The 27,848-nt window shown below is 45.7% G+C and overlaps 1 protein-coding gene across 2 annotated transcripts in view; it reads left to right on the top strand.

Moving 5' to 3' along the window:
• LOC118787836 (multiple epidermal growth factor-like domains protein 11) overlaps positions 1 to 27,848 on the top strand; it is a 62,192-nt gene that overhangs the window by 5,201 nt on the left and 29,143 nt on the right. Inside the window, exons 1-5 of one of the 2 annotated variants that reach the window (XM_036543548.1) lie at positions 363 to 422; positions 2,600 to 2,721; positions 4,016 to 4,117; positions 5,176 to 5,276; positions 12,490 to 12,582. In XM_036543548.1, coding sequence (XP_036399441.1) covers positions 2,606 to 2,721; positions 4,016 to 4,117; positions 5,176 to 5,276; positions 12,490 to 12,582 — 412 coding nt within the window. In that variant the 5' untranslated portion in view covers positions 363 to 422; positions 2,600 to 2,605. Of the gene's footprint in view, positions 1 to 362; positions 423 to 2,599; positions 2,722 to 4,015; positions 4,118 to 5,175; positions 5,277 to 12,489; positions 12,583 to 27,848 lie in introns of those variants that run through there. The other variant, XM_036543549.1, reaches the window with a different exon arrangement.

Raw genomic sequence — 27,848 nt, 5'->3', positions numbered from 1 at the left:
ATGAACACACTAGATAAATCTGCAAAGCGGGGACAAGCTGAGCCTTTATGTGCAAGTCATGAGGACCAAGCTGCTCGTCTAGCTTGATTATTTCACTTTTGGTGTTGGTGTGTGTGTGTGTGTGTGCGTGCGTGCGTGTGTGCGTGTGTGTGTGTGTGTGTGTGTGTGTGTGTGTGTGTGTGTGTGTGTGCAATTGTCTGTTTATGTGATCATAGCTTTGACTGTGTGTCTAGGTTTGTTTACTCACTGTAGCTCTCTGCCTTTGTCTCACACAGAACTCCTGGACCCTCTCCACATACCTGTCCATCTGGAATCCAGAGTGGGTCTGTCTGGGGAGGGAGGGGGTCTCCAGTTTGGGCCCTCCCACTGTCTTACTCTAATCAGCTGAGACTGGCAAAGACCACCTGTGGACTCAAGAAGAGGTGAGAAATGGCCCGGCAACTCCACCTCTCTTTGATCCGCACTGTCCGGTGTTTTAACGCTTTGAACGATATGTTTATTTCTCTTCAATAACGCCACTTGGTATCAAAATCACTGTACTCATGAACCAGTGTATTGCTCTAAGAGCTGGTCCAAAGTGATGCAATGATAAAAGCCTCATATCTTCACTATCATGCCACTGTGGCTCGTTAAAAAGAGACTAGAATAGAATTAGGGAACACTGATGTCTGTTGGGATCTTCTGGAACTTCAAATAGATTCCGTTAAGGATCCATTTTTCTTAATACTGATCATTAATCATATATGAGCATTTAGATCAATCAGAAATCAATGTGAAAGGACAGATCAGCACCTCCCACACAGCACAGTGTTTTAAGTTCTGTGAATAAGTAGAATTTCTTAAGGTTCAACAGGTAATGAAATTATTAATCACTTTATTATAACAAGCTGAGTCTTTATAATGAACTTTTATTTTTGAAGGATGTCAGTTTTTAGGCTGACTTACCCATTAGACATTTATCTAAGCCCAAGGATAAGAGGAGCCATTCTGCTGCTCTGTCTGAATGCAGCTGTGATAAAGTTTCCTGGAGTACGGGACTTAAGAACTAAGTTGATTTTTCCTTTTGATGCCTTTGTTCACTTCACATAAAGGGAACCCTGATGAGGCATGGAGGATGTATTGTATATAGATCTGTCAAGTAATCATCCTGTTAGACAAGTGAACACAGACTTAACCTCAAACCTTGATAGATGAACTGGGTTTTACTGGAATCAATAGTGACAAGGTGACTTCCACCTTTTCGCAGATTGTATTATGTCACATTACTGATTTGCTTAGCCAGGCACTGTTATGCAACGCATGTTGGTGTGTCATCCATTTGTCCAGCTGGATGTTTACCAAAGCAGTTTAGGTGATGTTCTCTTGCTCAAGGGTACAACAGAAGTGTTGCATCCAGGATTCAGACCTGAAACCTTTGCCATACTACAGGCCCTATAAGGACACACTCTTATTTTGGGTGCCTGTGAGTCACCCGGGTGCCATTGGGGAGATGCACCTATTCTCCGTCCAGCATCTGCTCTTGTGGTGTACTGTGGGACTTTTAGTGTGCAAACTAGCTGTTGGCTGCATGTGAGTGTATCAGAGGATTGTACAAGTGCAGTGGTTGCTGCAGGTAAGCCTAATCTGTATAGCTGGTGCATGCTTTAAAAAATGGAAGAGGGAGTAAAAAAGGCTTAATTAGAGATGGAATACTACAGGAAAAGAGTATGATTAGTTCAGATCAGTGAATCACTTCTAAATGAGGTAGCTCCACCCAATTTGGGGTTCATGAAACCCTGTTCCCCCACCTCTACATCAGAGTGTTTCATCACTGTGGCCAAAGACACCTGGTATGTGTGTCAGTCATTAGGGACATTCTCACCCAAGTGCCTTGCGTATTCACCAGGAACTTGTTCGCCAGGGTGATTTGGCTGCCAGTGTCACATCCCCAGCAACCCTGGCTGCTTCAGCTTCAAGCTCTCGTGACGTGGTGCACTGCCCAGCCATTCAGCTCTTTCCCGCAAATGAGAATCCACCCATTTCGCTCCAATTAGCGTATCTATTGCATGTCGTTCCGCCCCTCTTGGTAATTTGTGGGCTCTGAGGCCTCATGTGCTTTCCGTCTGTTGCCACGGTGTTTATTCGTCATACGCGTGAGTTCTGTCAGCTGTCAGGAACCCAGGGAAATGACCTGGCAAATTAAAAGCTCGACCCCCTGAAGTCTGCTGCAGCCAATCTTCTCCTTAAACGTCTCTCTCTCTCTTTTCGCTTCTTTGACTGCCAGGATGACAAGCACAGCTTTCCCAGAAGGCAGCGGTGTGTGGAGGTTCTTGTTCCAGCTTCTTCACCTGTGTATTGATTGATTTAATTACCTCACTATTTTTACTACATTAGATTTCCACCGTGGAAATACAACTTTTGATAAGCATTGGACAAAAAATTGAACTGGTGAGCTGACACAAAACAATCTAAAAATTTGTATTCGATGTTGGAACAGAAAAAAAGACAGTGTGAAACCTGATGGACTTTATCTCCATTCCTTCGAATAAGTGACAGCATAAGGTCTAGTCCCTTATGATAAGGTCATAATCTCTTTCTCATTCTCTCGCTATCTCCACAGGGTGAGATGGGGTCTGGCTGGGGTACCCTGGGGATCCTGGTGCTAATGGCAGTTTTGGGGTTTGCTCCTGGCACACGATCCCTCAACCCAGACGACCCCAACGTGTGCAGTCACTGGGAGAGGTGAGCCAAAACGTGTACCCCACCTCTCTCACCTCCCACCATCAGGAGGAGACCAAGAGGAGGAAGCAGAGGTTAGGATACGGAGTGAACATGCAGGCAGATCAAGGTGCTCCTGACTGAATCCATCACAGCCACTGTGTTGCTGAAATAATTACACCGTATTGCATTTGAGGATGACGGTTGTGAAAAATGTGCAACAGTAATTGCTTTCCGCTCTCGCTGAAGGCAGGAGAGGACTCAGATGATATGTGGCGCGAGTATCAGCCCACTGGAGAGAGCTAAGGGTAGGCCCTCTGAAGGGGCGTCACCTTGGCAGCTCAAAAACAAGTTCCCCCTGTGAGAAACTTTAGTCTCGGACACTGTCAAGAGGCCACGAGGTCAGGAGGCAGAACGTGTCCGACATGAAGAGTGTGATCTCTGTGGATCGTGACAGGCGGCTCATTGCTGGTCCTCTCTTGGGGAGAGACTGATCCTGATCCTGGATCAGCCAACTGTGACACTACAAGTACTCTGTAAACAGGTCACCCTGCTTAAAATTGACATTCCAAGAGATGTGCCTTTTCCTTCACGGTTATCAGATTGTGCTCGCGTGACAAATGTTTCTGCCTGGTGAGATAAAGCAGGAAGTCTGTGGCACAGAACAAGTCACTGCGTTGAGCGGGAGCGGACATGCCCACAACACCTCTCCCCTCATGAGGTGTAAATAACCTCTGCTGTAAGAGCTCCCGTCTGCCTCGCCCACATCTCCTTACAAATTCACCAGTTCATCCTCTGTCTCTTGATCTCAGTTTCCGATGCTAAAAGCGGTGTGGAGAGATACTCACCCCAGCCTGAGGTAGCCCCTAGTGTGGCATCAGCCAGCCTGCAGCCTGTTTTCACTAAGAGTTTTATTATGTCTGTAGAATTTTATCTATATCTATGTGCTGGCTTCTTTGCTTGGCAGACACCCCAGTGTGAGAATCTGACTTACAGTTTTACACAAATTATGCAAAGTTTATATAGCTGGATATTTCCTGGAGCGATTCAAGTAGAGCATCTTTCTCAGAGGTACTGGGGCAGTTTCCAATTTGGGTACTGAACCTGCGATCCTCTGGTTGGCCTGCGGCCTCTACACTCTGCACTCCTTCTATAGTTCTATATATTAGCCTGGTCTGACACCATCATGTTGCTCAGTTATGTTCTGTTCTGCTGGAAGTTATTGTGGATAAGAGTGTCTGCTAAATGCATGTAATGTAATGTAGTAGTACACCACTACCTGTTTCTGAAGTGAACCCCCTGCCTGTTTTTCTTCCAGCTATGCAGTGACCGTGCAGGAGTCTTATGCTCACCCCTTCGATCAGATCTACTACACCAGGTGCACAGACATCCTCAACTGGTTCAAATGCACCAGACACAGGTGGGTACCAACCCCGCGCTGCATGATTCTCGAGTCCCATCTCCACATCACCACGGCAATAAAAAAGCCTTCGCTCCACTCCACCCATAAAACCATCAACTGAGGAAAAAGTGACATCACGGACAAAAGCTATATCTGTCTTTATGGCCTGGCACTGGCGCTGGCGCGGGTGCGTTTAGCGGTTTGTCTGCTTCTTACGGATGCCTGACTGCCAGCTGACTCTGAATCAGCGTTAATGGCTGCATTAGCGTTTACAGTCGACACTTCGGATGAAACGATGAGTCACTACAGCACTAAACACGGCTTGCCCTTCAGTAACAAAATCCTCTTTTCCCCACTTCTGTTTGCGCTTCTTTCGCCCTTCAGATTTAAAGAGCAGCGTTAATATGTTTTAAGTTAATTGTGGGAGCGGACAGATTTAGGGTTGAATTGTAGAGCGGCTGCCTGCAGGGGGAGTCGGCTCTGTGTGAGAGTAGGCTGCCCTGCTTGCCCCTCCTCCTTGGCTCCCCCTGCTGGCTGGGAGGGGTTATCACAGAAGTGAGACAAGATCATACCAGCACTGGTAATGAGTCTAGGTATGAATGAGGGAACTCTCTCCCTAGGGGAAGTGGAGAGAGAGAGGGAGAATCTTTGGATCCATAAATCCATGAAAGAGAGGGGGGAAGAGAGAGAGAGGGGGGGGGGAAGAGTGAGAGAACCTCAGATGACTTCCATCATGTTAATAAAACTATCTTGAATCCTTAAATTTATAAATGATTGAGAGAGGGGGAGGGAGGGAGATATCTCTGTTCAGACGGAGAGTTGAGAAACCTTTCATTTTAGGTGTTATATTCATTGTGTTCTTGCTTTATTCCTTTTGTCTCCTCCATTGCTGTCAGGTACCCAGTGAAGCAGCCCAGGCAGTTAACACTGATAATTCAGCACCTGCCTTCAGGGCAGGGCACCCACAGTCTCCAGTCATGGCACCTCTTTATCACTGTGTGTCTCTGTTCCAGGATCAGTTATGAAAAGGACAGAGGAGAAAGCCGGCTCTTTACCTCTGTGTTTTTCTGTTCCAGGATCAGTTATAAGACTGCATACCGGCGGGGAGTGAGGACCATGTACAGGCGGCGCTCGCAGTGTTGCCCTGGTTACATAGAGAGCGGAGACCTGTGTGTCCGTAAGTGCCTTCCCCTCAAAGTCCCACACTACCCCTTACACACGTATCAAACTCTCAGATAACACACAGATACTCAAATAAAGCATACACACAATCTTCCCGGCCCATGTAACTTTCTGTAGGATTAAAAATGGTCTCCTGCATTGGACTGGATTCCTACCCCGCTCTTCCATTCCTTCCCAGAGGGCTCACTCATCTTTTTCTCTTTTCATAATTAATATTATTATTAATATTTCTTAGCACTGTGTTATCTCCACTGGTTATTTAGGATGCAGTTTCATGTCCTTCTCTCTTGGCAGATAATCAGTTAGGTCAGAGCCAGTTTAAACAGGCCCTGACAATTTACCAAAAAAATTGGAAAAAAAAATGAAACGGCACGAAAGAAAGCCGGAGAAAAGAAATGCACCTCTAAGTATGCTGTCTCCACTGTGCTGGTTCGGTTTCAGACTGTGATGCTTTTCGTGGAGCTGCTTTATTCATCCACTGGCAGCAGTGTTTATTCTTAATTCTCTCCAGTCATGGGGGTAGGTTTTCATCGAACAATGCAGAGCCCGTTGTGTCCCTGACCTGTGTAATGGGGGGTGATTGAGCCCCTGCACGCTCTGTGCTTGTGGAGTGCCTTACTGCTGGTTATCTGACGATTCTCCAAAGTGCCATCTTAAAAGGTTTGATGCTGCCACCCTTTCTTAACCAGCTGAGGTAACGGTGTGGTCTTACGAAGCACATAGGAGTTCCGGAACGCACTGGAGAGAAATTCTAAACTGCCATTGTGGTGTGGTGGTGTAGCCCCGCCTCCTTTCTGCTGGAGCTGTGATGTGTCAATAATGTTCACGGGCTGAAAGAAGAGGCATCACGATCTGACCGTGAGGGAGTAAAATCTGACCCTTTTCTAATAATGATTTTTGAAAAGTACACACAGAAATCCCCTTAATCAGAAAGTCCTCTTATACGCGTGTATAAATGGGGTTTGGTTTTCTTTCTTGTGAAATGTGTGTGTGTGTGTGTTGACAGTCCTGTTTTGCTTACATTATCATTATTTTCCAAGATTAATATTTACATTTGCATATTACCCATTTGTACAGCTGAGTCTTTACTGAGGTCATGCACACTAAGTGGAAATTCAGCACAATAAATAATTGCATGCATATCCTTAAAGTTGTGGTAAGTTTGTGCAGGACTGTTTTGTTTTTTTGCACATACAATCAACATGGAGAATGTTTCCCTCTAGGAATCTTCATCAATATAATTTGCACATCCAAAAAACACACCTGAGAACATCAGAGATTCAAACCTGTAAACTTCTTCTTTCAGTCACAGCTTACTACATTCTCCTCCATACAAATAACAGTCAATAACAGTCAAATAATAGTCAAATAATCATTTAATTCAAGAACATACTGTACAGAAGCCATTCTCCAGAAACTGGTCAATTACAAACCAACAATGTCCATTGACAAATTATTTTTTTTCTTTTTATCTTTTTAGCACCAACCAAATAAAATATTGTTGTATTGATGTAGCATCTGTTTCCATCCCAGATCCGTCTTTTTCCAGTAAAATATAGTTCCTTGAATGGAGAGAGGAAAGGAAAACAGAGACGACAGAGATTAAATGAAAAACAAATCCGAAGACAAATGTAAGCTGTAGGGGTTCAGTCACCGTTTCATCTTTCTAAATGCTGGTGTCTCCTTTACTCAAGTCCTGGTTTAAAGAAATCAATTACACACCCCAGATGGTCCATTCTGAGAGACAGGCTTGGTTTCCCCTCCTTAAAAGAAATTGAGTGAGGAGATTGCTCCGAGGCGTGTTGAGCAGGCCATTGTGTTTTTTTGTGTTCCAGCACTGGTTGTAAACAACTTTATTAAGGGCTCCTGCACTACTGGCAACCCCCGGAGGCCCGAGAAGACAAACAAACAGCTCCTGACTTTATTGTGGAGAGCTATCTGTGACCCGATGTGCAGCGGGCCAGCTCTCCAGCGCCGCGACCATTCTCTCTTAATGATAAGTGCGTCAGGCCGGTATTTTACTGTGCCATAGTCTTAAGGACAGGGCAATTGAAAGGTTCCCTTCCGATGAGGGGGAGAGGGGGGTGGGGGGGGGGCAGCTTCTAATTTCCTAAATGGTGCCCCCCACCCCCACCTCTTTATGTCTGTGAGGGAGAAAAGCTTAATTCACAGTGGCCTTTTCCGTATTCTATTTGTCATGCCACAGACTGGGGTTTGCAGTCTGTCTTGCAGGAGCAGGGCTGATCTGCACCATGCACTCGCTCTTCTCCAGCAAAAATCCCCTTAACGTACCGTCAACAACGCAAGCGTTAGCGGCGGTAATGAGCTGGAGGCAGGGCCACTGTGTCGAACCAGTAAATCACCCCACAATCGGAGCCGGCTGGATTGCGCACTGGCTGCGCAAGTAAAACGTTAGAGGGTATAAAACAAGTGAGAAGGACCATATACTTTAGCCGTTGTTTAAGATCAGGTAAGTAAGATAAATGGTCTTGTTAAGGAACCATTTAAAGAAGCACATGTTGAGTCAGCTCTGCTAATATAATTGTTGTTCCTAGGACAGGGATTGTCCACATAAAAAAAGACTGCTGGCACTTTTAAATGAAGAATTTAGTTAAAGAGGCCTCATGGTGTGCAGTTTGGGCTGTTGTACAGATGAGGGAGGGCTCATTCATCAGAGATTACATCACATGAGTACTGAAGAAGCTGAAGTGAAAGTGCCTTCAGACTGAGACATGTACACAGTAAACTGCAGTAGTCTAGCTGCAAAGAAATGAAAGTGTGAATGACTTTCTCCAAATCAGTCCGTGGCAAGAACAGTATTTTTGGGAAAGATTTCTTGCTTTTAGAAAGAAAAATTGGATTAGTTTGCTGATTGTTCTGAATTTAGATTAGAGTCAAAGATGACTCCAAGATTAGTGGTCATTGAATGTTCTCAGTGTCATGCTTTGGACCAAAAATAATGTTCTGAGAACGTTACAGGGCATTGGGCACTCTAGTGCTCTCTTTTATAGCTCCCAACCCTAGTTTGCCAGTAACAGGCTGTATTTGTTGCATTGGGTCCATAGCAGACTCACATAGCAGAAGCTCCTTTCCCTGTTCTTCTTCATGGGGTCAAAGGGCATACAGTTGATCCTCCAACTCTCTTACTGTGCTCATGAGGGTGATGGGCAAGGCTGGGGAGTCTGGCGGATGGGTGGGGGGGATGCTGGTGATATCAGGGTAGAGGGGTCCCTCTGCTGTCTCCCGCTTTGCTGTCTCTGCACAGTGTTCAAATCCCACTAATCCCCTTCCTCTCACCGCCAGGATTAAGAGATTTGTACGGACAGCCATGTTCAGCATATGGGAACAACAGGAGGCATTAGCAGTGTTCTTTATCAGCTCTCTGATGAACATTTTATTATTCCCCTTAATTAAATCATCCTTCTTTTGTGTCTCTTTTTTCCCCCTACTACCCAGCTCCCCCCAGGTATCTCTGTCACCGCTCCAAAACGATATTATAACCCTGATTTCTGTGTTGTGTTTATACTGACATACTCACAAGCCACACGTTTCGTGATGTGAAGGAGGTGTGTAAGGCAGTGTGGAACAGAATACAGCAGCTTTTTTTTTTAAATGCACTGAAAATTGCCCATTGACTTGGAATGAGAGAGAGGGAGAGGGAAAGAGAAAGAAAGAGGGCCAGATGAAAACAGGGGGCGTGGAGGACTCTTTAATGCTTCAGTGGCCCCTGTGTTTCAGGTGTAATGTAAACTTTCTGCACTGTCGCCCTCTGTATTATCACTTTGCTTTACTGCTCTAACAGTTTTGCTTTACTTGCACTTTAATCTGCTAAATGCCTCCAACAGTAGTAGGATCAGGGGTGAGATTTTAAAGGGGAAATGCCCTAATGCACAGGTGTTTGAGGCAATGTGTCGTTGCTGCTGTACTGCAGGGTGAGATAAAGAATGGCCTCCTCTTTATGCTAGAGATATTGGTACAGAGTTTTCACCTGTTTTCACAATGAACTACTAATTGATATTAACCAACATGGAAGGTGTATACATGCTGGAAAATGATCTCATGATATTTAATGTTTTGTATCTGAGCTTTGATGAGCAAGAATATGCGATTTTTTTTTGACTATGTATGACTTTGATGGTGACATACCACACGCTGTGGCAGTCTGTGACAGGGTTGCGTAAGTGTTTATTAATGTTAATGTTATGCTTATGAGGGCTTTATGTTGTTCTCATGCTTGACCCTTCACAGAATGTGTTATCTTTCATCTCACTGCTACAGTTAGGGCAGCCCACGTACAGAGCCTGATTGAGTTGCAATGAGAAAGGATTGCAGTTTTGCCAAGCCATCGAGGAATATTCAGCTTGTTACTGCTAAATGACGGTCATGAATTAGCTCCATTGTCACTTCCTCTGATAACATCTTAGCACAAGGAATTATACTCCCCTTTTAGCTGGAATGAAAGAGGCTGCTGAAGAACATGATTCATAGATAAGCTAATTAAGTGAAGAGAGGAAATTTAGTGTCAGGATTTCAGCTGGAATGCAAGACCAGTTTTCCTGCCTTATTTTACCTGTCGGACTCATTTTTCAGGAGTAGGTGTCTTGTCCTCTTTTCTACATAATTTCAACTCATTGTTGAGTTCATTTATAATAAACAGCACCACATTAGTGTCGTATTGCCCTTTTGATCACAAATTGCTAATTGAATCTAAAATAAACCGTTGCATTGCTCTGTTATGGGATTAAAATGTTTTGTTCTTTGAATATCTGAACATTGAGCATGGTCTCATTGATTTCAGGAGGCCCATGTGTCAGCTAAGATTGCTCAAGTCTCAATGTTATTTAATTATTTATTTATTGTAGCAGTGGGAATTGGATGGTTCGACAGAGATTTGCTTAATACTGTGAAATCCAAGCTGTATTAGGTACATGACTGCTTGGTTTAGCATTTTGCCTCAAAAGCATTTCTGCGATTAGCAGTGTCCTCTGGGTAGATTGGGATCCCCCCCGCCAGCCTCCCTTTCCTCACACCCCTGCTCTGGGGGCCCCGTTCAAATCGAAAGCTGATGGAGCGTTAATCAATGCCAGTGTTCGTGTGAATCGCCCAGTCCGCCCAGCTGGTCTGGCTCACCCTGTGGCAAACCCCACATGCCCCACCCCCTACCTGCCAGCATGGGGAAATGGCAAGATGGCCCTGACCCCCCACCTCACAGGACATTGTTCCTGTGACCTTTCTTTCCATAAACCCCCAGGATTCAAAAGGGTCAAGTCGTGGGACGGCACTGAAACCTGTTTACTGTCCAGATTATGCCAAGTCTAAACACACCTAAACACAAGTTTCGTGGTTGTATTAAGGGTTTTTTGATTGGTTGTTACCACTATCCCTCTCTTTCCTATTTGATGGTTTTTTTCCTCTCTTTGTGTATTGATTATTTTCATTGCTGTGTGTACCTAGGTTTTTATGTCTGTGCCACTTACCATTTTAATGTGTGCCTTTAAAAATACCCATAAAAATTGTTTTAAAAGAGTCAAGCAAACCCTTTCAGATATGTTGTTACAATTAATTGACTGGATTCAATGAAAACTGCCACATAATCTTAAGGGTAAATCTCATTTTGTTGTAATGCATTCAGACATTGGCATGGTTTACATCACATAAAAGATATAAAGGACATAAAAATATGCATGCATACATGGCCTCGCCTTTCTAGCTTCTTTTGGCAAATAGCCTTTAGGAAGTTCATGCATCTTCACCTGCTGCCTTTGAGCTTGTTGTGCTGTTTTTCCACATCACCGTCGAGAGTACACTCCAGTGCCCGGAGTAGAAAGGCAGCCAGTGTGCTGTAGACCCAAAGAGCAGCGAGTTTTTCTTCCTTCATCCTCGCGCACCTCTTCTTTCTGGTCATGTGTGATGGAGGCACGCGGTTGATCCCAATCAGAGCGTATTGTTCCCGCTGTGCAGCGTGGCCCAGCGACAAGATGTAGTCTGCTGTAACCCCGCTGATTCGGTGACCTTGGCCATCTCTGCGTAATTCACGCTAAAAGTCTTCTGTTTTTTTTTTTTTTTTACTTCAGATTTTTTTTCCCTCTCTCTCCTGCCAGAAAGTTGGCACGCAGACAGAACTCAATATAGGTCATTTTATTGCCGTGCTGATCCCAACGCCCATCTGAACTTGCATGGAGCCCTGCCAGTAATGGTAATGTCACCCCAATCAAGCTGGCGGCTTGGCTCAATAGAAATGAAAACTACGCACTTAGTATACATTGTGATGCCTGCGGGCTGCAGTATTAGAGTGTCATCAGGACCGTTTTTAGAGTCTGTTTTTACCGTTGTCGTCAAGTTGTTTTTCTTCTCGCGGCTCTAATCTGCTTTGCTGGCATGTTTGAAGAGGGGTCAGTGCAATAAACTGACATGTTGACCAAGGACTCAATTTCCTATGGAATTATTCAGTGTTGCCTCATAAGGAAAAGGTGTTTGATGTGCTCATGGCCAAGCACATAAACAAATAAGCCGCAGAGCCTCAGAGGTGTCATTCCATAGTTTGTGCATACAGTTTCTTCATGCTCACTGTAAAACTGTGGATATTCCTTACTGTCTGTCACTTCATACCTGTCTGAAACATATAGTCCAAGTCAAAAAATTTTCCACATTTTAGAATAGTAGTAAAGACATCAGAACTATGAAATAACACAAATGGAATTATGCAGTGAAACTCTTATGTCTTATGTTTTAGATTCTTCAGAGTAGCCAAAAATATTTTTTTAATTAAATTTTGGAAAGACATTCATACATAGTCATCAATGTCACTATTTATATTTGTCTAACAAACAAATTTCAAGCATTTAAGCATAAGTCTTTAGATCAGAATGTCTCTGAATGCATGCTTCCCATTATCTTAATCAGGTATGTCCAAACTTTTACTTTATACTGTATTTCCTCATCCTCCTTTAGTTGCGCGCGCATGTGTGAGATGGTGACTCTCTCTCAACTCTTGTACCGAGGAGTGTGTGACTTTGTGAGAGAGATGGTGACTCTACCTCTCCCTCTCTCTCTCTCTCTCTCTCTCTCTCTCTCTCTCCCTCTCTCCCTCTCTCTCTCTCTCTCTCTCTCTCTCTCTCTCCCTCTCTCTCTCTCTCTCTCTCTCTCTCCCTCTCTCTCTCTCTCTCTCTCTCTCCCTCTCTCCCTCTCTCTCTCTCTCTCTCTCTCAGCCCTGTGCACAGAGGAGTGTGCCCACGGTCGCTGTGTTTCCCCTGATACCTGCCAGTGCGAGCCAGGCTGGGGAGGCCTGGACTGCTCCAGCGGTGAGTCTGATCATTCCCCCATTAATACCCTCATTCCCTCATCACTGCTGCACTCATTGATGGGAGGCTTGGCCCGTTATTGACCAGCCATTAATATTACTGCGAGCAGAATGAAAAATGGAGTGAAGAACACATAGGCTCCTCTCCCCCAGGTCATGAAGGGTGCACTGCCACCCCCTCCCTTCCACCCACCCCAGGAGAACACTCCACCACCCCCCGCCCTGTCTTCACCTCCATACATCAGCCTGCGACGGTGACATCACGCCATGAACGTCATTGCCCTGGCTTTTTTTAGATCTGTTGAGGCAGCTCTTTCTGGCCTGAGGTGCTTCATCTGCATAGTGTTTATTAAATGGGTTATCCTCCTCGAAAAGTATGCGAGCATCAGAGTGAGAGTGGCAAAATTATGTCTTTGGGGCCTTCAGGTAATTTTGGTGTTTTTTTTGTTCATTACTAAAAGAATCTTTTTTACCATTGCTATCAGTGTAACAGTGGTAGGTCTGCTGCAGGTATGGGGCCCTGGGACATGAGATTGACCGGCTAAGATGAAGACCCAGGTGTTTATCCAAGGGAACCAGATCATGTTGTGTGTCTTGGACGAGATATCCCGTTTTGTAGAGGGAACCCTCGACCCCTCAAACCCTTGACCTCCTCCTCACTGATGAGGGCCTTGATGACAGCTCCTGCACTCCAAGTACGCTGGCCGTAGCCGTGGAAACCGGCCACGCAGGCGCCCTGCTAATTCCCTTTATTAAAAGCAGCTCGAGGAGTGAGACGGAGGAGACATAATTCATATCCAAACCGGGCAGGGGTCCAGCATTTTCATTTATGGGCTTTCATCTGTAGAAATGAGCAATCGGTGCCAAATTTTAAATTAAATCTGCCCCCCTTTTCCTTGTCATAAATAGCACATCTTGTTATTTTATTCTGTTCAGTCTGAGAGTTTACTGCCCCCCTGTGGTGGGGGTAATTGTGGTTTTAGTGGACTCTTTAGTGGCCTCAGTGGCTCCGGTGCTGGACTGAGAGGAGGTCTCTGTGGGGTTATATGAGGTTCTGGAGTTTGAGTAGGACACGAGTACCCCGATCACGTTGGCCCAAGGCCGGCCACACCGCGTGAAATCACATCACCAAGGAGTCCCTCAGAGTTTGGGCAGAAAGTTGGGCAGAAATCAGATCCCAGGGTGCCATGCGTGGAAGGACTGAAGTGACTTTTGTTTGTTGTTGTTGTTGTTATCGCAGCGCAAACTGTGTGCGGTAAACGAAGTGCTTTTGTGGCCCGTCTTGATCACGCTCTGAGATGAAGAGCTGGGAGTGAGCTTTCGCTTCAAAGGAGAAGTGTTTCGGTGAGGAGAGGGGCCCGGATCAGAGGGTTGCTTTTTTGGAGCAAAACCCACGAGGAGACCATAATTTGGGTCATGAGACAGAGAGAGAGAGAAAGGGAGAGGGGAGGAGAGGAGAGGGGAGAGGAGGGGTGATTTTGTTTTACTACATACTTACTTCTAAAAGGGGTCAAATTCAGCTTATGCTGCTTAGAACAACTTTGTTCACAGACCAGGTCCAGGTTAAATTACTGCTGCCCAGAATTAGTATCAAACAGCCTTATTAACATGACTTAATTTTTACAAGCTGTGTTATCAGTGAGTGTGTGCAGTGCAAGTGTACCCAATATGACTGAAGATGCTAAACTGCACAAAGGCGTGGCGTTGGTGAAACAGCATTGTGACCTCACAGTAAGTACACACAGGAGGAGGAGAGGGAGACATAAGCCTACAGTTTTCTCATAGAATCAGGTGACCTTCAGCGATGGCATCTGATCCCAGTTTGCCCTTGGCTGATGGTGAATCGGGAAGTTTGTTTCTGACGAGAAGACGACACTTTGAAGGGAATCACTGAAGCCCTTCATGCTTCTTCCAGTCATATTGAGGTTGTATGAGTCTCGTCATCATCATTTTTAGGGTGGATACAGTATGACTTTAGAAAAATGACACATTGGACACTGTGAATGTGTGCACATGTGTGCGTGTGCCAAAACAGAGTTGTACAAAGTGTAACTTCAAACATGTACGAGAGAAACATAGAGAAGGGGTGGGGGGAGAAGGACAGAGGGAGAAGGGGAGTGTGAAGGGGGGGTGGTTAACCTGAGGGGCTCCACCTGCTGGAGTACACCTGTCATGGCCTAAAGGAGGACCCACCCTCTACCTTCTTGGCAGTAACACACAAACTGCATACTATTGTTAGTGTTACTCCCTTCCACTGTGCTGTCAAAGGCCGTGTGAAGCTCACAGAGAAGAGAACTTTCATCGTGTGCCCAGAATCATAATGATTCTGTCAGCACTGACGTCAAGCCTCAAGGCCAAAAACAAAAACAAATGACCTCACAAAAAAGACAATGTTGGTGTCCCCTGCTATGACTGATCTAGGTGGTTATGTTACGGTAACGCTGAGGTACCATTGACCAGATGGACTGGAGCACATGGTTGTGCAATGCCTGTTCCAAAATAAACATAACCTCTACATTCAAATAAAAACTGCAGGGTGCTGGATATTAAACACAGCCTCTACTGTAAATTTGAATTCTGCTCAGGTTAATATATGGGCACGTGGAAATCCTGCCAGGCTACTCCCTAGCCTTCTATGGGTACCATGTGCAAAACAGACCCACATGCTCAGAGGGTGTTTAATCATTTTCTGTCTTTTTGTGTTCAGTTCAACAGCATATATGTACAAGTGCTTCAGCAACATGAGTTCTCTTGTCATGCAAATGTAGCACATTTGAATTTGAGAGGGAGAGAAAGAGATGAAGAGACAGGAAGAGCGAGAGAATAAATCGTATTAATAACAAATAGTCATGGTAATGGCTAATCATTAGTAATAGTTGTCATTATTGTTCTCTCCCTCATCTGTCGTTTTCTTTCTGTCCTTTTCTGTCAGCCTCTGTGCCTCTCCTTCCCTCTCTCTCTCTCTCCCTCTCTCCCCTTCTCCCCCTCTACCCCGCTCTCTCTCTCATGCTTAATTTCACAGTGCAGCTTATCCGCTGTTTAAACTCCATCCAGCAGTCATCTCTTTGCCTTGATGGCTTTATTTGCATTTCTTTCTGTGTGTGAAGAGATGTGCCTGTATGCGTGCATATGCATGCATGTGCGTGTATGTGGCTGTGCAATGTGGTGTATGTGTGTGTGTGCGCGCATGTGCGTGCATGTGTGTGTGCATGCATGTGATTTTGTATTTGTGTGTGTGTGTGTGTGTGAGTATGTGTGAGTGTGTGTGCTAGCACACACATGTGTTTGCATATGGCTTGTGTGCTGGGAGATTTGCTGTAGCAGGAGAGGTGTTCACATATAAATATCTCACGCAGAGCTCTGAAGGCAGAATGTCTCTCTCTGCTGATCTGGCATCTCCCTCTCACAACTACCCCTGTGAGAGTATGACCAAGCGTCCCTGACGGTGAGCAATGACCCATGGTCCATTGGCAGGAACTTCAGCCTTTCTGCTTCGTGGAAAAAAGTATTTTTTCTCTGAGCAGTGGGCGACCTTATTTTCAAAGCCTTGTAGAGTTGGTAGTGTCGAGGTAAACTCTGTTCCACGATATTTCCATCATGGAATATCAAACAAACAGCAAGGAACCTATCCAGGTACCTGCAGGTAAAGGAGTCTAACAAGGATTTAACAGCAAATAGAGGTGGAGATTTCAGAAAGAGTTCATGAAAAACTGTAGTCATACTGTACTCAATGAGAAGTAATGTACATTGGCAGATGAGATGATAGGGTTTTTTTTTACTGTACATGGTATTATTGCAGTCATTACTGATACCATAGAATCATTCCCAGTTACCGTTCAATGCCATGACTGTGAGCAGATCTGAGTGTGTGTTTGTCCGCAAGCTTCACTAATGAGGGGAACCAGCCCCAGTTGCAAGGCAATTTGTTTCACATTAATTGGTTAAATAAATCACCACATTAGGATTGTAATGGCCGACGGGGGGCTGCAGTGGCAGGGTGGAGGTTGGCGGGGTGGTTAAATGAAGTGTGGCGGCGCACGTGAGCACTCCCTCGGCAGATCGTTAAAGGCGAACTTGTAACGAGCCGGGACCAGGACCCCTTCTCGGCAGGGGTCCTGCTGAAAGTCACTCCTCTGAGCCGACTGACTGGTTCTGACCCAGAACGACTTCTCCAGCCCGGTAGGGTCTCAGAACATCCCATTAAACAGGAGTCACACTGTCCAAGTGCTGTTTGCCCCATTAGCTTCATGGCAGAAGCCTCGACCTCTGGGTGCAGCATCTGTGTGTCTGTTTGTGTTTCGTGTCCAAGAGTGTGCGTGCCTATGTGTGCACTGTCTGCGTCTGTCTGCGTCTGTCTGCGTCTGTGTATGTGTTGGTGTACTTCCTCATTCCTAGGAGTGCGCTGCCTGCTTGCTGGCATGCATTTTGTCATTAGTAATGCACGTCTCCTAAGAAGTAGCTGTGGGCGCAGTGATGGCGATGGCGATGACGGCGACAGTGGTTAGCGATAACAGGGATGATGATAACGGTGATGATGATTAGACCGTTGTGTTTGATTGAGCTCCGTCAGCACCGATCATTACACAGACTGGCTGTCATTAGTCTGAATATGTGGGTCCGGGGCACTTTACCCAGTGCTTGGTCTGATGGGGGGGGGCATTAAAAACCTATCTCTCGTCCTTAAGAGAAGGTTACGGCTTTGAAAATAGCCGAAACGCCACAATAACCATCAGGAGATAAGAGACGGCAGGAATATTAATGGCGGGACGGAGTGAGCTCCCCTTATTTCACAGGCTGCGAGTCACACTTGATTTCCTGCTTCATTTCCACGGTTATGAGCGCCGGCCTTTTCTACAGCAAGCCACTCGGTTCATTTAAATGATCAGCGCGTTAGACGGTTCCTTCAGTGTTTGATCGAGAGCCACTTTTGTTAACACTCGACATTCTGGATTTGGATTCTTATCAACGGTCTTGTTTTTTTGTTTGTTTTTAGTTATTTTTTAAATATGTATGAGGTGTAATTTCCCTTTGCTGAAATGAATATGCACTGATAGATAATTGAGAGATTTTGTATACATGTGGTGCATGATGTAGGGGATGTCTGGTGCAAAATTAGAAGGTGATACTGTATGTGTCATAATGCATGTTAAGTATATACATGCATGATGGAACACTCGGAACTGTGTCCTGTTATTCTAGAGCTCAACCCTCCACCTGCTTTAGATGACAAAACATGACTACCTATCAGATTTTCATTAAAGCTATTTTCTGGTCACTTAAAGACACCAGAGATCATGCAGAAAAACATCTTAGGAGCCTATTAACATCCAGTTTGTGCAATGTGATGCTTTCAAATTGTTTTAAAAGTTTTTATTAAACACTTTATTAATGTTTATAAATGTGTAAGCTAGATGACTAAAGCAAAATAAGTAGTGAAAAAAATCTGTGCTCACTCTGTTGCCTTTTTCAAGTCTGTCCTAACTGTGTGGTTTGGGATGCTGTAGGCTACATGAATATGCTTGACACATGTCATGAAACATAGCAGGTTTTGCTTTCTGGCCGCACTGGTCCTTGAACGTGTGCTGTGTGTGTGTGTGTATGCCCAGCGGGTGCTGATGCACAGCGATTCAGGATGGTCCTGCTGTGCTGTGGCTTCAGGAAGACGCAGGAGCGTATCTGCTGGCCGCAGCGCCTGCGATCTCCCCGTACTTAACCCTGGACTTAATTTGAGCGGCGCAGTGATTACCAGCCGTCCCCAGGGACATTGATTACCCCGCGCCTTCCTGACCAGCCCCTCCATCGCGCTGACGAATGCACCCGCAGCTCCGCCAAGTCCAATTAGCTGTCAGCGATGCATCGACGTGCCCCCTCCGTTTGTTCTGGGTAAAGTTGAACACAAACTTTTAATCAAATCTTCTGATAAGCCCCCAGGGCGACTCCGGGCCCGGATCCGCTATGGCTCCGTCTGCCCCTGCCCTTCTCCGCAGTGGCGGTGGGGGCGGGGGCGTGAGGTCTGTGGCACACAGAGATGACATCACCCCTGATGGGTCTGCATTGTTGTATATATGTGTGCGTGCACAGGTGTATGTGTGTGAGACAGTTATAAAGGGGGGAGATAGAGAACTGTATTAAATAATTGTCTTGAATCTGTTTTTGATGGCATTCAGGCTACAGGGTATCAGGAAAAGATGCATTTCCCTCAGTGGGCAGCAGGGGGTAGCCAGTCACCCTGCCCCACACCTGACGTAGAGCTACATTCCACATACATAGCTCTGTCCATCAGTGGGAGCCGGGGTGCCATGAATAAAGGATAAATGATTAACATGGATGCCAGTTTAAATAAGGATCCCCCATTAGCAGCTGATTCTCTTTTTACTGGACTCCTGATTAGTGTTTGGCACCTCTGTCTCTGTGTGCTTGGCTTGAAATCCTTTTATTTACAATGGAAAAAAGGTTTTAAATAAAAAAAAAAATCTCTGATCTTAGTCATAAGTATTGAAACTTATTAATGTGACCTTTTATCTGTGTTATAATTATAGTGATGTGGTTGGAGGTGCACAAAGACGCTGTCACATCAGACACAATAAAGTATAAAGGGATCACCTGCAAGTGGGCGATTCTTATTCAGATTGCCTTGCGAGTTAATCATGGAAAATGATCAAAAACAGTTTCAGGATAAATATTGCATAAAGGTAGGTCCTCTGCTTCCTCTGGCAGACTCTCCTGCATAGATAAGTGTATTTTCTGCTTGGCTGAGCTGGAATATTAGCTGTGTTGTGGAGTAGGGGAAGGATACCGACTCAGTCGTACACGGCATTAGTTATGTGATAATACACTTAACTCCTTAAACTTACCTCTATTGTATTTCCACTTCTATTCTGTATGCATGTTTATCTGTTTTGCACATAGAAAATTGCACTGAATTTTAGATGGACTGCTAAGTGGTTGATGGAGACCTGTTTAAGACCCCACACATACAGCTTCTCCTCTTTCTGTGGAGAAGAATCCTAATAGTCCCCATGATTCCCCTGTAGCACAGAACAGCAGTTCACTTCTCCAGCTCTCTGAACGAGCAAGCATGCAGCCATATCAATGGGAACGCGGTCACATGCAGGACAACACAGGAACTTGACCCCAAGATAGCCATACACTGGTGGGGTTTGGTGGGGACTGGTGAGAGATACAAGAAGCAGGCTTCAGTCTGGCAAGTCTCAGAGTTGGCTTAACAGTAATCACAGCAAGATTCTGCACGGTGACACCGGAGACTGTGCTGTGAATCCTCCAGTTACGCGTGAGAGATCCCCTGACAGCTTTCTTCCGCTTCTACATCGCCGCGTGTTCTATCCCTGTGACATCACGTTGAAGTGTGACAGATGAGCGTGCATTGAGCTTTTCCCAGAAACACCAGAAGCACAGCAGCGGCTCACAAAACAGCCGCTGAGTTCGAGTCAATACTCTGTAAAACCAGGTGGTTTTATCAATTTGAAAATAAATAAAAGGCACGAAACGGCTCCTGTATGACCATCATTTCCAATTGTAATTGATCTACTTGGAGAGGGCTGTAACGGATGCGGAGCATAGGTCTGAAGCGGTTTTAATATGTTCAGTATCAAAAAGGCTTTTAACATGCTCCTGAGAGTTAGTGCCTTGAATCTGAAGGCATGTCTTCATTTTGCATCGCATTTGTTGCCAAACGATGCAATTCTGAGTGTAGACCCTACAAGCACTCCCAGTGGACAGTTTGTTCCTGACGCTTTCAAAAGTGATTGATGGTGACGGGCAGCCCCTCCCCCCGTGTTCAGAGCTGAGCACTCATTATCATCCTGGTTCGTCAGTGGCGTGTTCTCATGTAGATGGACAATGGTGAACACTGTGAGCTGAGTCCACAGGAGGCTTTGGGTCTCTCACCTTTATTTATAGATCTGCCTGGAATGGCTGCTGATTGCAGGGGTTTCGGGTTCCTTGCATTTCTGTGATTGTAATGATGTCAGCTGCGGCGATGATGACCACAGCAATGACGATGTTGATGGTGATGGCGATGATAATGATCGCAATGATGATAATTGTGATCATTGCATCTGCCTGTAGTGGGTAGTTGTGGTTGTAGCGGAGTAAAGTACATAATGCCTAAATACAATCATCAGGTTAAAGTACCTGCTGCCCAACAAGACAAGGTGCAAAATGAAGATCATACTAAGAGTTGTATAGTATGGAAAAAAAACAAGATTCCTTGTATATAACAAAGAGCATGCATCTAATATATATGTCTCTTTCATGCTATATACAGTATATGTATGACCCCAAATTCAGTTTTGATATAATGCCGCCAATGTTGCAGTCACAATCTCCCAGCAGTGTAATATAGACAGAGCATCTGTGTCAGCTGTTCTGCTCATGGTAGTTTTAGTGCCTGATGCAACGTCCAGCCACTGGACTCATCACCCAGCACCCGCTAAGCATTATTATCACATTGACACATATCAGTGTGGTCTGTCGTTTCCTGTGTATACTGCTGTTTATATGACCTTATTTGATGCAGTTTTGTACCTTTTGCATTGTAAATCACTCTGAACAAGACCGTCTGCCAAGCCAATAAATGCAAATGTAAATACACAGTCCTAACATAGAGCAAAGGGAAAACTGATAGCAGGAATGCATATCCTAGTGAAATGAGCCACTAACCCAATGCAATCCAAAGGGAAAGTTTTAACAAAGCACACATGGAGAGTATTGCCACACCAGGCTTCTGTAAGCACTTTAATAAATGTGCTGACGGATTTTCAGAGTTTGCATGGTATCATAATCACCGTGATATGTACTCCTGGAGTTTCATTCCGTAGTGTAACGTCATTGACCTAGTGACAAATCGAGGACCCGGAGGGCTGTGTGTTATGATTCAGGCGCTGTCTCTCTCTCTCACATTGGAAGCACAATGCTGGTGACATCACCAAAATCTTCCCCTTCACAGAGCTGAGAGCCAAACGGAGAGAACATTCGCATAGAAGGATAGATCGATACAGCTGGTCGCCATCCAAAGTTTGAAAGAAAGCACTGAATGGGTAAATTAGATTTTACTATGTCCTATTTTTTTACTCTCCAGACATCTGCAACTTTATCAGATGGGAACAACCTCTCTTCCTCTAATTTTAAGGCTTTTATCTGATGCCAGTTTTTCTCCTGGTGCAAGACGACTCAACCCAGACTGGCACCCCCCGTTTCTGCCCCTGCGATTCATTGTCAAACAGCTTGTTTAGGCCTCCTCGTTAGCTGCCGTCAGGAGGAAGTCATACAATGGATCTCTCTCGCAGTGCTTTCTGTATTTTGAAGACTTCATTGTAATTTGAATATGAAACCTGAGACAGGGGAGACTCCAGCAGCAGAAACTAAGCTCAGGACTCCAGAAAATATTGAGGATTGACCATGCCCCAAGCTGCCTGGACCTCCTCCAAAGACTGGTTCTTTTTGTGCGTAGGTCAATGCACAGGATCACACCGTCAGGCTTGCTGTCTTTCCATTCATAACTAGTGCAGTTTCGTTTGGAGAAACAGTGAACACAAGAAGTGAGGTCATTGCCTGTCTCTGGTTTGAGAAATGAGCACACAGCCTTCATCTTCACCTGTTTGCCTGATGATACCTCCTTGTCTAACTGGCTAGGCTGAATGTCACAGGTTGCTGGTGTCAATGTCGTGTAAGGAAGGGAGCTTGACATTTGACCCCGCTCATCTTAGCGAAAGTCTCCATATTTTTAATATTCACGGTGTTGATGAGAAGACATATGCCTGCTGGGAACCATAAACCCTCTGAAAGATTGATTTCCTTATGAAGCACATTTGCATAATGTAAGAGTCAATTACCCTTCGTGTGAGGGTAGCAGAAAGCTGCATCACTAAAGTTTGTCAAAGATGTCAACAATGACAAACCTGCATATATCCAGCCTCAGCAAAAAACACACAACGCTAGTGCCATTTCCCCAAGCTGTGTTTACGATCGTTTTTTTGTTTAAAATAAAACTGTGTTTGCATTCATCGTGCGCACAAAAAACATTGATTCTACAGAACATAAAGTATAGCAAATGGCTTCATTGTCAAATTGAATGCTGCCTCTTTTCCAGTGAGAAATTGCATCTCTCTTCCATCTCCTGAAACATCCCCTAGAGTGGTGTAGTACCTGTGCGATTGCTGTCAGGGTCCTGAACACCTTCTCAGGGACATGTAGTCCACATGTAGCCTACTCCCTATACTGTGCCCTGTCTCATACATGCCAGTCCCATCCCTATTCCTAGAAGAGGTGTCCGAGTTGTAGGTGTAACATTAATTTAGCGCCCCCTCCTGGGCTAGAGGATCTGCATGGAAAACCCCAGCCTCCTGTGCCTCTCTGCCATGCCTTGGTGACGGCAGGGCCGGGGGACTCTGGCAGTCCTTGGGGAAGCGTGCCAGGGTAATGACAGCACCCTCCGAGCTGTCAGGAGGATGTTGTTTGGAGCCCAGATGCGCAGTACAGTTACCCTTCCCCTGTCCCCCTTTGGAATACCCTGCCACCTTTACTGAGCTCTCCGTCCTCCAGACTCCACCGGGCGGAGCTTTAAAGGTCAGAGCAGTGCTGGTTGCTTTATCTTTGCCTCTGCTCCCTCTCTCAGTGCCCAGGGACCTCTCCTCTGCGTTTGGGTTGGCCATGCCCACATGCAGCGCACTCACAGACACCAGCACCGGTGCCCCACCCACAGCCGTGGGTAGCAAACACATCAGTCAGCCAGCCCCCCTCCACATACACAGGAAGGTAGGCTTTGGGCAGGGTCTGATAACGGCTCTGCAACGTGACGGGATAGGCATTAATGTTTCAGGGAAAAAGTGATGATCAGAAGCGGCCATTCCGGCGCGGCCACGTCTGGGGTCGCTTTAAGTGCCACTCTGCAGTGTTGAGTCATATGGTGCATGCAGACTGAAGAGTGTGCAGAGCCTTGCAAAATCGGATGTACCGCGGCCTCTGTGTTTGTGGCCTCTGCTGCCCCTTACTGGAAGTGCACATGGATGCACCCCATATCAGTGATCACGAATCTCACAGCACAATCTCCCTGTGTTGTGCCCACCCCCCTTTTTTCTCTTTATAATGGTTGTGTCTGTACCTTGGAGACTGAGGGGCTGAGAGAAATCCAATCTGTTTCAGGGGAGTTCCCTGAACGGTAGCAGCTGTTGGTTACCTGGGGACCTGCATGTGAAGCAGACCCTGCAGTGAGCAAACATCACATCCGGGGAATGTGGGGGGGGGGGGGGGGGGGGGGGGGTTCAGGTACAAAGGAGGTGAGCTGCAGACTCAGCCTATACTGCACCCCTCCACCCACCAACTCCAACCACTTTGTCCCACAGAAAATTAATGGTGTCACACATCTGGAACTCTCCCCCCTCCCGACCATAATCAATACCCCCCCCAACCCGAATCGATCCCCTGACAGCCTCCAGTGAAATTTACAGCATCCTAATTAGAATTATTAATTGAAAATAGGAAATCGATGGGTACAGACTGAGTGTAGCTCGATTAAGTTTTATCGGGCTGACATTGTCTCTGGACTGGCTCATCTTTGCGCTGTGACTAACATGACCTCACGTGCACACGCTCAGACTCTGCTCATTTTCTGTGGTCATTTCCTTCATCGCTTTGAAGGGAGGGGGGTACTAACGCGTGTCAGCTCATCGTTTTTTTGTTCCCTTATTCACCAAGAGCAAGTTTTTTTTGGGGGGGGGTGTGAGGGGTGTGGGGGAAAGGAAGTGAATTATTTATGAGGCGAGGCAGTGGACTGTGTGACAATGTGCTGATGAAGACACTTTGGAGAAGCTCTGCAGGGTTTTTTGAATAAGCTGCTGGTTTGCTGCACTGGGTCAAGGCTTTTTCCAAATAATTCATGTATTACTGTCCTTCCTCTGTGATGTCATGAAGACGGCTGCTCCTGCTAACTAGAGGTTGACTGAGGGTAGAGGGCAAGACCCCATGATCTATAAAATGACCTGCACCTAGCTGATTGATTGAATTCACAGCCAACGAGACACATCTAAAATCCTGTTAAGCATATTTTGCTTCAGAGCCATTGTGTGGCTGAGTGTAGATCCAAGTTTGACTACTTAATGCAGCCTGGTTGACTGATTTGATGGTACGCAGCAAAAACTTTCCTGTGTGATCAGACATCAGCTAAGTGGCTTTGCTGCGGAGAGAATATTGCTTTTTTTTCCCTGTAGAAGAGCGGAGCATTCGGTTGGTCAGATCAATAACACTGTGAATGCAGCCAAGCTCCCACTCTTGGTCCATTTCAGTCCTGTGTTCTGAATTTGGAATGGCACTTACTTGGTGCTGGCTCTCAACACTTGACAGAAGAAGAGCGAAAATAAGACACTGTCCATTGGCACATTCTGTCTTTGGGCTGGGAGGTTCTCCAGTGAGCTCCAGTATGCCAGGGAGCACAGCCTCGCACTAGCGCCCCCTGCTGGTCTGTATCCTGAGAGGCTGGTGAATCCACAAGAGCCCAGAGGGGGAGGAGTCGGACCAAGACAAACGACACAGCCAGCGGCAGCTGCTCCACCGCACACTCTTCCTCCTGCTCCCTTTTCTCACAACTCAGCAGAATTCACCATTATTACTATTGGCATGTTTTTTTCACTCTCTGTACGTTTAGAAAAACATCCGTCAGACTCCGGACAATATTTCCTGGGGGTTTTCTTGTAGCGACTGTCGTCAGTAGTCAATTCGCTAATAAATAAGGTTGGAATAAGTATCAGTAACCCCCCCTCCCTTTCCGCTGCACACTCTTGTGGAAGGAGAGGAGGTCCTCAATGTGTCCAGAATCGACAGCTTTTACAGCGGTCAGTCTGATGAGACCTGAAGACATTCATCACACCTAAGTTTGCCCCAATAATGGAGGAACCATCACTCTGCCGTGAAACCACTGTAACAATCCAATCTTTGTTCATTTGTATTCAGGAGGGGTAGGGTGAAGTGAAACAGCGGACTCCAGCGGGAAGAACGCCTTGTTATATTCCCATTGACTAAACGCTTGTTCGAAGCTGTTGTAATATTTTAATGCTATTTGTTTAAAATGGCATGGAAACTGATTCTCACAAAACATATATTAATACTAAATCCAGGCTTTCTAATGAAAGAGCCTTTCAGAATATGATATAACCTTGAATTTTTGCCTTTTTCTCATAGTATACCACATCTTATAGCTTTGCAAAATTGATCGAAACTGTAATGCAATGTCAAGCGCATTCATCCGGTATTCCACACACATCTCCAGCGAGTCTGGCTGTGACATGAGGTGAAGGATATTCCACTTTGCTGGAGAAACACTTTGAAAACAAAGCCTCTCTATTTTTTTTTGCTTACGTGGTTGATTGCTGAAGCCGGTCTATTGATTATTGAGTACCAGCAGGTTTAGTGCCATCCAGCGCTGGGGGAAGCGAACCGCGCTGTGGCAGAACCTTCCACTGTTTCAGCTGGGGCTGCGGAGCTGAGTGACTGAGTTTGCAGGTACGGTCTCACATCCCGGCCCGCACACAGAGTTTGTCCTGGAGTAAACCCGGCTTGCCATTTTACACAAAATCCACACGCTGACTCGGACGCTGCAATCTGGAGACCTCCAGCTGATGGAGCCTTTGTGGTTTTAAACTAAGACAAAGCAGACTGCAAATATAAACTAAGAGCCTGAACTTCTTAAAAGACTACAGGAAGTGCCTGAACTACTTAAAAGACACCATAAACATCTCAGCTTCACAAAATATCGTCTTCAGCATTGTGAATAAATTATGTAATGCTTTTTTAAACAGGAGATTATTTGTGAAAATTTTGTCATTACTCTGCATTGCTCGTAGCATTGCAATGTTTTCATTGCACTGGAAATGACTGCATTTGTATTATTTCTTACGGTTTGTAAGGTAAAGATCATTTTGGAGGCCTATATATATTGAGTACGTTTGTGTTTCCCCTTTAAAGGGAAGGTGGGGTGCAGGGAAAGGTGTGCACTATTTTTTGGGGCTGTTTCTCCATAGGTAATGTGACTGTGAGTGGTGGTGGGGTTGCATGGAGGTGTGGCCTGTTGCTAGGTGCTCCTATAACCGCAACCCAGGTTTCCTACTATCACCTTCTCTACTCCCGGTGCATCACACAAGTGATTGAAGACCCTCCTGTCTGGAGTGATTAGGCTGTCATTTATGGCAATCTTGTGCCAGTAATGTTTGGAAAATTGATTTGTTTTCCCTCCCACATACAATTAAATGTATGATTTATTTGCACTGTTAATGGCAGGAAGCATTGCGCTTCTGAAGGTTGCTTGGATGTGGAAGGGAGTGATGCTTCAGCACAGAGAAAAAGCTGAGGGACCCCCCCCCGCATTTCACTTGATGACATGCAGCCTCTAAGGGGTTGCTGGTTTGAATCAGTCAGCCTGTTAAACGTGATTCCCAAACAGCACTGTGTGGAAGCGTAGTCTATACCAGAAGGGCTGCTGGGACTCCAGGCCGAGGCTTGCCTGTCCACGCCACACGCCGCGTAACATCTGTGGCATTGTGCTTGCGGAGCAGTTGTCAGGGTTTTGGAGACGGCTTCCCAAAATGACCAGCAGGCTTCCTCGTGGCAGCCAGTCTGTCCCCGTTGCCTGGTGATTCCTTCAGCCCCCACCAGAGGGACTTTCTTGCGTGTGCATCATTGTCTGATTGATCACATCTGTTTGCAGTTAGTCTTTGAGTGTTTGGTGTATTTAAACCTCACCTGTTGTCTTGTTCCCTGCTCAGTCTTGACCTTGCCTGCATCCTGTGCCTTCCTGTGGCAATGTCTTGCTCGTTCAGTAAAGACTCTTTGTCTGCAATCCTCCCGTGTGTTTGAATGATCTCTGCATTTGGGTCCCTCCTGCCCAGCCACTACAGCGGTGACCTTCATGGGGATCATTTTTGATTCGGAAGGATCTTGATCCTGATTCTCTTTCCCATGCTTGCAGCTCAGCAGCTCCGCAGACCAGAGGGCCCGTCATTCGCCCTTCATGGTGGAGCCCAGGCGACTAAAGCCAATTGCAACAGAGCTTCTCGGCTCTTTAGGCTTCTGGGAGATTCATTGCCTGCACCCCCTCTTTCCCAGGTTTACAGCTGCAGTGGCTGATGTTGTTGTTCTTCTTTGTAATCTCAGGACGATTTTGTTTCTTGTTTTTGGATGCTGGTGCTTTTGTCTTAAGTGATATACAGAGCTCTAATAAAGTTGTGAAATGGGTTATCTGTGCGTTGCTGCGTGTCG

This window comes from Megalops cyprinoides, chromosome 13 (genome assembly GCF_013368585.1).
Source record: "Megalops cyprinoides isolate fMegCyp1 chromosome 13, fMegCyp1.pri, whole genome shotgun sequence".
Classification (NCBI taxonomy): domain Eukaryota; kingdom Metazoa; phylum Chordata; class Actinopteri; order Elopiformes; family Megalopidae; genus Megalops; species Megalops cyprinoides.
The sequence above is the reverse complement of the archived record's forward strand: the minus strand, read 5'-3'. Positions and strand labels throughout refer to the sequence as shown.